Source organism: Corvus brachyrhynchos, unplaced genomic scaffold (assembly GCF_000691975.1).
Source record: "Corvus brachyrhynchos isolate BGI_N302 unplaced genomic scaffold, ASM69197v1 scaffold67, whole genome shotgun sequence".
Lineage (NCBI taxonomy): Eukaryota > Metazoa > Chordata > Aves > Passeriformes > Corvidae > Corvus > Corvus brachyrhynchos.
The window spans coordinates 900,529-910,351 of record NW_008239114.1 but is presented as its reverse complement, the minus strand read 5'-3'; the positions used below and the strand labels follow the sequence as shown (position 1 = coordinate 910,351).

The window sequence follows — 9,823 nt, the reverse complement described above, 5'->3', positions numbered from 1 at the left end:
TTCCCCTTTGTCCTGTAACTCCAGGCCCTTGTCAACAGTCTCCCTTCATCTTTATTACAGACTCCCTTCAGGTACTTGAAGGCCCCAGTTAGGTCACCCTGGAGCTTCTTTTCTCCAGGCTGAACAATTTCAATTCTCTTAACCTTTCCCCATGCTTCATCTCTGTAATCAACTTTGTAGCCCTCCTCTGGACTAGCTCCAGGAGGTTGATCCCACTTCCAAAGGAGAATTTTGTTTCTGGAAATTGACCTAGGATGGGTCTTTCCCAGTCCTGTGCACGTGAGCAGCCCTAAGGACATGGAAGGAAATGGCTGTGTTTTTAATGAGCCAAACATGAAAACAGATTTTGAGCATGTGTAGGATATCAGATGTCTGGATCAGGATTCAAGTCTCACAATAGGCCATGTTTTTCACAGTTCCCACCTGAAGACTGTAGCAGAGCTTTGCATTTTGTCACTAAATTTGGGGGTCCCATCCTCTTCTCTAATCCTTGGATCTTGTTCCTCTGATTTCTTGCTATCTCTCAAGTTTTTCTTCTTGAGATAAGACCACAGGGCTCAAGTGCAGAGGAGGGAAGCAGAGCCAGATTCTGGCTGGTGAGCCTGGCTTTCCATGGGAGACCCTGTTACATGATGTCCTTACACTTTTATGCCACAGACTCTGTCCTGCTCATGAACCCAAACCCCTGAGCAGCAGATCACAGGGTACAGCTCACAGGAGTCTGGTCCATGGCACCTGGAGAGGGACCCTGGTGCTACAGTTCTGCTGCATAAAGGTGGGTGATTCGGCTCTTCCCTCTGGAGAAGAGGCGTGGGGAGGGTCACATCAGCTCACGTGGACCCAACACAGTTTCCCAGCTCTCACTCGGACAATGCAGACAACACCCAAGGCACAGCAGCTGCCAAGAGAAGCACCAAGGTGCTCCTCACATGAAAGAGGACAGAAACCACCCACTGGTCAGCAATGGGGCTCATTTATTGTCTCATGAAAATGAGTGACAAACAGCTGCAGTAATGTCAGCAGAACCAAAGCTTTGCCCAGGGCCCGAGCTCTGAGCGCAGGGCTCCCTGCTGCACTGGGTGGCACTGGGAGGGTTTGTGATGGAGTCAATGGATTTGGGAGATCCCTGAGCTGCAGGGAGTGGATTTGAGGCTGTTCCCAGTGGCCTATGTCCTCCTGATGCCACCATCCCACAATGCTGATTTCTGTTTCCTCCTTCTATACCAGCTGCCTGCCCTTAAAATAGGAGGAGGCACATGCAGTCCCCAAAATGGCTACACTGTGTGTGGGACATGTACCCAGAACCAAGAGCCTCTTCCAGGAGTGAGGTTTGGGGGCAATGAGGCAATCAGACCCCATTTTCACCATGTCTGAGACCAGGAGCCAGGTGACTCCAGACAGGAGTGCTCCAGGTGTGCTGTGCTGTGTGAAGGGGGGGTGGCAAAGGTGGAGGGGGCCCAGTGTGCCCTTGGGTGCCTTGGCTGGGTGCTGCTGGGCGACCTGAGGCAGAGCACATGGGTTTTTCTGGGAACTGTTTGGGTTTGGCTGCTCTGGGTTTCAGAGACCCCTTGTGAGACACTGTGGATCAGACTGAAGCACTGAGCATCCCCAGCTCCTGGTCTTGGCTGGAAGTGAGGGTTGTGTCCAACCCATGAGGCTCCCAGTGAATGAGTGGGGATTCCCAAAATAGAGGTGGTCCAAAACTCAGGTGTACACATGGATTCAGTGCTTTTGATGGCGTATGACACCAGCTCATTTCCAGGGGTGTGTGGGACCTGCAGAGAGCCCTAGAGGACAAGGCCTGGGGTTCCTGTGGGTGGCCATGTCATCGCAGTTGGCCATTTCCAGCAGTTGCCACAGAGCAATGGCTTTGGTTAAGACGTCTCTGCCTTGAGAAGACACGCTTGGCTTCGCTGCAGGCTCCTCCTGGCTGGTGATGCTGCAGTGTGAGGAGGAGGAGGAGGGTTTCCCTGATCCACTTCCTGAGGCAGTGGGGCTCTCTCCCAGACAGTTCCTAGCAGAAGTGAGACTCACACAGGGATTGTCTCCCCCCATGGCCAGCCCTGAGTGTCTGGAGCTCAGTCAGAGCCCTTCTAGGCCAGGGGCAGCTGGCAGAGCGGTGCCTGTTGCCTGGGCAGGTATGAGAGGGATGAGGGTAGACAGGTTGTACTGGTGCTTTTCAGGGAGCAGTGTGTGTCACCTTGCTGGCCCCTCGGCACTGGTGTTGGCCCTCGGCGTGTGCTGTGGGGCTGTTCCCACGGCTGCTCTGAGGAGGTTTATAAGTGAGATGTGTAGGGCGGTGTGGGTGGGGAGGGGAAGAAGGTTATCCGGAGGCTGCTGCCGGACAGATCTTGGCTCTCTGAAGTTATCAGCATCTCACTGTCATTGAGGCAGGGACAGTGCTCAGAGAAGCCCCTCTCCTTCCCCCTAGTGCCCACCCTTTGCTGGCAGGGGATGAGCGTCATGGAGGGGAAGCTGTAGCTGTCAAGGATGGGGCGCACTCCCAGGGAATCAGGGGTATCAAAGATGTGGTCGATGTCGGAGAAGTTCACCAGAGCCTGGGTGGAGTCATAGGAGCTTTTCTCCATGTCATCAGCCCTGCAGGACTGGGGGAAGCTGCCCTTGTCCTGCCCTTTCTGCCTCAGCAGGCGGAAGTCATCTCTGAAGTGGGGGTTGAAGAGCAGGTAGAGCAAGGGGTTGAGGCAGGCGGGCAGGGGCAGGACCACAAGGAAGACGGACTTGATGACCTCTGGGGTGATAAGGAAGAGATTGAGAGTAGAGGAGAAGGTGAGGAAGGCCACTGGGCAGTAGAGGAGGCAGTTGGTGAAGATCAGCCAGGCCACATGCTTGACCATGGCGCAGTCCCAGACAGCGCTGAACTCCCCCTTCAGCAGGTTGCAGTAGAGTCGGATGTAGGTGCCGGTGATAGTCAGGAAGCAGAGCATGTTTGTCATCACCAAGGCCACAGGGAAGCCCAGGGTGGCGGGTTTCCCCTCTGGGATGGGGTATGGGAGGCAGAGAGGGGATGCTCCGTACAGACACAGAGGACAGCAACAGGCAGCAACAGGCAGCAGCCTTGACCTTGCCTAGGGAGGGGGACTTCCCATAGCCCCGCACGCAGGAGGCTGAGAGGCTGCACTGCACAGCAGCCAGGGTGAGCAGGAAGATGGCAGCCTGGGAGGCCAACACGGACAGGAACCCTGTCACCCTGCAGCCCGCACCCGTCTCCCATCTGGCGCCGTATCTGGCAAAGTGGCCGTAGGTGAGGGTGTCCACGAGGGCCAGCATGCTGCAGGAGATGCCCGTCAGCATGTTGGCCCCAGCGATGGAGCCCACGAGGAACTTCACCGGGGAGAGGTAGCTGGGGGAAGCAAAGACAGCCAGGATGACCAGCCCGTTGCAGAGCACCGAGACCAGAACGATGACCCAGACTCCCAGGCGGATGATCCAGCTCTCAAACAGGTGATCACAGGGCTTGAAGGGACCTGGAAGACAAACCCCAAGTTACACCCAGCAGACACTGCTTCTCTCCAGTGGTGCTGCTCGGAGTGGGGGCCAAGTCCCCACCAGCCATGTGAGGGCTGAGGGCTGCCGAGGAAAATACGACATTGTCCACCCTCCTCCTCAGCTGCCTCTTGGCTCTCCCCTGCGCTCCTGAACCCACACTGGAGTGCCTCTGGCATCCTCTCAGATCTTGTCTAGGGCAGAAAAAAGGTGCAGGGAGAGGTTGAAATGAAATGTGAGAAACAAGGAACTTGATCAGAGCTCCCAAAATGTAAGAAGGTCGTGACTCCAGACTGACCCACACTCCTGGTGTTGGGCTGGCATTTGGGCTCCTCTACCATTACCTGCTCCTCATGTTTCCCCTGGGACTTAGTGGTGTGGAGATCTGTCAGGATGCTGTATCCTGCTCTGGCATTGCCAGCCTCTCTCTGTACACTCAAGACCTTGCCTAAGAGCTGTCTGGCTGTTTCTGTGTGAATGGCCTCTGCACAGAGGGGATGAGCACCATGAGGTGAAGTGTCTGGGAATGAGGGAGAGAGGGAGGGAGCTGGCGTGGCAGGGGAGGAATGGAGGGGTCTGGGCAGGCAAAACATGGAAGGATATCAGGAGAAAGAAAGAACAGAAGTGGATGGAAGGGGGAGTGAGTAAGGGAAGGTCATGGAGGGGTAAAAAGAGGACTGGTGTGGAAGCTGTTTGCCAAAGAAAAAAGAAGAGAGTGGGGAAAAAGAGAGTGGGCAATGGCATACAATTGCCTCTGGGAGGGATTGGGATGTTTCAGTGAGGGGCTCAGCAAAAACAAAAACAGGATGGTAGAAGTTTTAGGTGGTAGAGACCAAACGAAATTAGAGGAAATGGAGAAATTGTTCTCATCTCAACGGAGGTGATGCTCAGAGTGCCAGGCAGCAGGACATGCCATCAGACAAAATCTTGCTCCTTTTGCTACAAACTCAGTGGAATGATTGGTGGAAGCTCTGTCCCTGCCAGCGTCCCACAGCAGGCTGGCAGGGACCAGACCTCTCCAGCCTCCAGCTGTGCTTGTGTAGGACCTCACTGAGCTATGAACAGGGACAAAATCAGAAGGCAACTTCCTCGAGCCTCAGCCAGCATGTGCAGTCCAGTGCCTCCCTGCTCTCCCTCCCTCAGGAAACAGAGCGAAGTGTGCCTGCAGTTTGCAGTGCCACAGGTATGATCAGGACATCAAGAACAAGGCCTTGCCATGCAATATTCCAGGCTGGCTGAGACAAAGCCAAGTGTAAGCCGTGCAAGGGACTTTTTGGAGAGCCAGATCTGAGTGCAGCAGGTCAGTGGATGGAGGAGCTGGTGATACCTGGGGTTCTAGATCAGGCTTATCCTGACCGGGCCTCTCCTCATAGGAGGGCAGCTACATCCAACGGGGAGATGGAAACTTCTCATCTGTCCCCCATTTGGCCTGAGCCCAACCTATCAGGCTTCTGATCTGAAAGGTTGTGGGGGATCCTGGGGATTTAGAGAAGCTCAAAGGATCTCAACTCTGTTCAAAGGGTTTCCCTGGCTGCTCACCGGGGCTTGGTGTGCACTGAATAGTGGGGTGCAGCTTTGATTCCTCAAGGTCCAACTGAAGATCATCTGCATCTAGGTCATCTGGGGAGAAAAGAACAAGAAATGGTGCTCAGAGAAGAACAAATAGAACCATCAGAGCTAACTGGGCCAGGAGCTTTTCCTGCTGCCTGTCCTCCACACAGGCCTTCCCAGCCAGTTCCCAGCCTGCAAGTTCAAAGTAGCTGCTGGTGTAAAATTTGTCCCCTGCAGTCACTGCTGTAGAGGGAGAAGATCTTGTAAACGTTGGTGGGTTGCAGTGTAGCCAACCCCTCTGTTTTTAGGTTACTCCCCATATTTGAAGTGTAAGAGCCCCAGATCCCAGAGCTGTGTGACTGCGGTTCCCTCCTCCCAGCAAGCTTTATTAAAAGTAAATAAATACTCCAGCCTGTGTGGTTACAGAACACAAAGCCTTCAAATGCATCTTCTCCATGGGAGCTTTCTGGGCAGGCCTTGTCCAATGTTTGTTCATCAACGGGGCTTTTGGGGCTTTGTTTAGAGGGAGCCATCAGCCTCTTCTTGCAGCACAAATTTTTCGTCAGCAGTCACCACCGCCAAACGGTTTTTTTTCAGCAAAGAGACAAGGGAAGAAAACATTTATTGCTTTATTTTATGCCCTGTAAAATCTTGGGACTGTTTTTAATCGTGGATGTTCCCAGGATTTGCTGAAGGCAGAGTGGTTGCCTGTGGCTGCAGACTCTGCATCCGTGGGGCTTGTGCAGCCAGGCTGCGGAGCCCAGCCCTGCACCAGCGTCTCTGTCATGCTGGCAGTGGCACCCCGAGCCAGGCTGGGGCTAGCTGAGGGTCAGGCAGAGACCCCCTGGCTGAGGGAGAAGCTGCTGGAAGGGAATGGGGCCAAGCCCTCAGCTGTGTTTTCAGTGTAGGTCATCACCAAGGCGTATGGCATCCTCTCAGTCTAATCCACGACGTGCTTTTCTGCTTTGTTCTTGTTCCACTCCCCAAGGTTCCGCTGACTGACAGCACTGGGACACAGTGAGGATAGCTGCTGTCCTGCTGCCCCGTTCCCACCCATGGCACCAGCACAGCCTTCAGCTCCCAGTGGAGATCTTTGGAGGGCTTTCTGCCAGTGGGAGGAAAGGGAAAGGATGTGGTTTTGTTCTTGCTACAGCCTGGTAGACAGAGAGCTGGATCTGTGGGATGAACTCTCTCTTGGATGAATGGACTGATGCTGGAGCCCAGGTGTGCACCTGGCAGCTCAGACACTGGCCAGGAAGGCAAATTTCCACAGCGCTGAAGATAAGGTTGACCTGAGTGGAATTGTCTAATCTGTTTAGAAGTGGTGCCTCTCATGAGCTCTGCTCTCTGCCTGTGTTTGTAAATGTGACTGGGATTATTTGATTAAAGGATGATGACAAATAACGTGCTATCTTTAGTGCCTCCTGACAAGCTTCATGGCTTTCTCAGTTTCAGGGAGCTTTGGAAAAAAAAGTCATTTTTAAAATCTGTCTGCGTAAGAATTGAAATATTACTGCTGCTTTGGATCCTGGCAAGGAACAACTCACAGTGGGATGGAAAAATATTTCATCCTTGTATTTTATAGTCTTATAAATCTCCAGTGTCTTTTCCAGCCACAGTGCGGAGGCTGTGATGTGCAGTCACGATACCCGAATAAAACAGACACGGGCTCGCTCTCTCTGTGCTCTGCTGAGACCCAGCCCTTGGGAAAGTGTAACCTGTGCCATCCATTTTCTCCTCAAAGCCTGGTTTTAAGCCCAGGTTAAACATTTTCATGAGGTGAAGGAAGATCTTTTGTTTTGCCTGGACTACTAAGCCTGCTGGGAATTACAAAGCAATCCTTAGTCAGCACAGCGGGATTCAAAGTGCAAAATGTACCTCTCTCTGCTAGAAACCAGTCCTTCTCCAGCCTGGGAACTGTGGAGAAAGGAAAATGGCTGTTGTGTCCTAGCAAGGCAGGCTGTATTGATTTTGAAGAAGCTGTTATTTATTTGAATTTTGCTGAGGCGCCTCCACTTTCTGAGGTCTTACGGAAAAAAACCACTTTGCCAGTAGTGCCCTTTCCACGAGAAAGGAGTTGCCTGTACCAGAAGTCAAGTGAGAGGAAGAGGAGCAGAATTTCTGGAGAAGGGATAGAACAGAAAACAGTGGGCTGAATGCTTTTCCCCCTTAGTCCTGTCTGTCTCAGCCAGGGCAGTCCCCAGGGTTCGCAGGGACCTGCCCTCTCCTCGGCGTAAGGGCACGAGTGGCTGCAAGGGGCCTGGGCAGATCCTATTTTGGGTCTGGAGTAGCCTTCTTGAATGACAGAAGTAGGAAAAGTGTATCTCTAAGGGCCCTCCAGGGTTTGCCACGTGGTTGCAGAAGTTCATTAGTACTTTACAAGCTGTTGGAGGTGCTGGGCTGGGGGAAGCAGTGTCCTGCTGCCGAGGATCGGCGTACACGTGCGCTCCCTTCTCACTCCCCACAGCTTTGTTCCATCACTGCAAACACGTGCTTGTCAGTGAATGCATCCCTCTCCATCCTCAAACCAGAGGTCCCAAAGGGAGGTGCTGGGGGCGTGGTGGAAGTGCCCCAGGGCACTTTTCCTGCCCTCCTCCGCAGCCACTCTTAGGAGCTGCTGGGGACTGCTGGGGGCTGTCCTGGTGACAGGCCCTTGAGCCATCTTTGGGATCCTGCTCAGCCACAGGGGATGGACTTGGGACAGGGGTGTCTGCTCAACACTGCCAGTTGTAATCCAAAGAGGCTGAGACAGCTGGGATTGCCCAGCCTGGAGAAGAGAAGGCCCCAGGACTTAGAGACCCTTCCAGTGCCTAAAGGGGGTCCGAGAGAGCTGGAGAGAAGCTGTGGCTGCCCCATCCCTGGAAGTGTCCAAGGTGAGCCTGGATGGGGCTTGGAGCAACCTGGGAGAGTGGAAGGTGTCCCTGCCCGTGGCAGGGGTGGAATGAGAAGAGCTTTAAGGCTCTTCCCAAACCCAAACCATTCTACAATTCTATGATATCCCAAACACTGAAAGTGCTGGAAATGAGACCTTAAACATCTGTTTTGACAAGGTGACAGAATGATGAGACATGCACTGACCACACTACTTTGGGCCTCAAGTGGCTGTTACTCAGATGCAAATGGACATACCTGGGTGGTGTGGGGTGGGTTCCCAGGCATCCAGGGCCCTGGAAGGATGGGGAAGAGCTGATCTGGCCCTGGGGTCTGTGGCACCACATGTGCTCTGTGTCTGTGTGCTCCGGTGGTCCCTCAGGTGCAGGGCTTGGCTGGGGCATGGGTGCTGGATATGGGAGCAGGAGATTTTTTTTTTGCTGGGCAGGGCAGGGCTGGGCACTGGGGAGCCTTTTCTTATCCCTACATGGGCTGCCTGGGACCAGCTGCCTTTCACTACCCAGCTGGAGGTTCCGTGGATTTGTTTGGGAAGGACTGGAAGCAATGCACAAGGCGGAGAGTGATGCCTTAGGTTTTAACTTTTAACTTTTTCAAATCCTGCACTGCCTGGTGTGTAACTCTGAAGTTTCTTGTGGCCTGTTAGCTGCTGTTTGCTCATGCTGGTCAGATATAACAAACCTCTCTAGGTTTCCACCTCAAGGACACCAGGCCACAAAATGTGTAAACTAAAAAGCCTCTGAAGGGGGGGAAAATTGGGGTAATTACATCGTGAACTGAGGTTATAATTGGAGAATTAACCCTGATATGCAAATGAACCAAACTTATAAAAGTGTGAAGAACCCGTGACCCAGGGTCCATCTTGGGTGTAGCCTTTTGACTGCCCAGGGTGTGCCTTTGAAGGCCCTTCAAATAAATACCTACCTTTATTCCCTTATTCTTGTCTAATCTCTGTGTTTCAGGTGGCCACCTCAGGCATCAAGAGGACAGAGCTGTCTGGAGGTGTTCCCTGTCCCTCTCACAAATTCTCTCACAGCATCTGAGTGCCCTGACAAGCCTGGCTGGACCCTGCTGCGACACAGCCCCGAGGTATTTTCTCTTAAGCAGACCACTTTCCCTCTTGCATGAAAGGAATGTTTGGGAGCTTTTCTCCTCTTTAATGAGGAAGTGTTACAAGGTTCATATAACCCAGCTAAATGCCACCAGTGGCCATTGGAAAGGAAGCACAGGGAACAGAAATAAAGCAATGATTAAGTAAAACAGCAATATCACAAACCCCTTATCAGCAAGAGCAGACCCCGTTGCTGGAGGTCTGGAGAGTCATCTGCAAAAGCTGCACATCATAAGGAATGATGTTCCTTGTGCATTTCATGTTTGCACCTCTGTGCTTTGATATTTCAAAACAGATCTGGTGCTTTAACGTCTGAAAGTGGGAGCCTTAACGAGCTGCAAGTAGTCTCATTTGGCACGTCTTAGAGTCAGTCAGGATTCCCCTCGGGTCCCAGCATCTCATGAACACACCACCCGTGAGGCTGAGAGTGGCCTGGAGGCCTGGAACCCTGTAGTAGGTTTTGGTCTGCTGACAGGGCCAGGTGAGAGCATCCTTTGGGACATCAAAGACTTTGGTACCGAGCAAAAGCAGATTTGTGGCCCCTTGTCACAAACCAGATCTTTCCACAAATGCTATAACTTGCTGGGCAAACCCCACAACTATCTGCACCAGGACTGCTACGTTATGGGCTGCATTAATGATGGAAAAAGTGGCCTGGCTCAGAATAAAATCCTGCAGCAATGACTGTAACATGACTCCTCTGTACTGTCTGGCCAGTGTTACCACCAAGTCTACCATGCTTCCTGGAGCCACATCATGCCAGCCGGA

General features: G+C 52.8%; 1 protein-coding gene across 1 annotated transcript in view; it reads right to left on the bottom strand.

The window, feature by feature from the left end:
* Positions 1-954: 954 nt before the first annotated feature.
* LGR6 (leucine rich repeat containing G protein-coupled receptor 6) overlaps positions 955-9,823 on the bottom strand; it is a 152,029-nt gene continuing 143,160 nt past the window's right edge. Inside the window, 3 exon segments of the mRNA XM_017739816.1 lie at positions 955-3,036; positions 3,038-3,485; positions 5,044-5,124. Of these exon segments, the coding sequence (XP_017595305.1) occupies positions 2,277-3,036; positions 3,038-3,485; positions 5,044-5,124 (1,289 nt within the window). The 3' untranslated portion in view covers positions 955-2,276.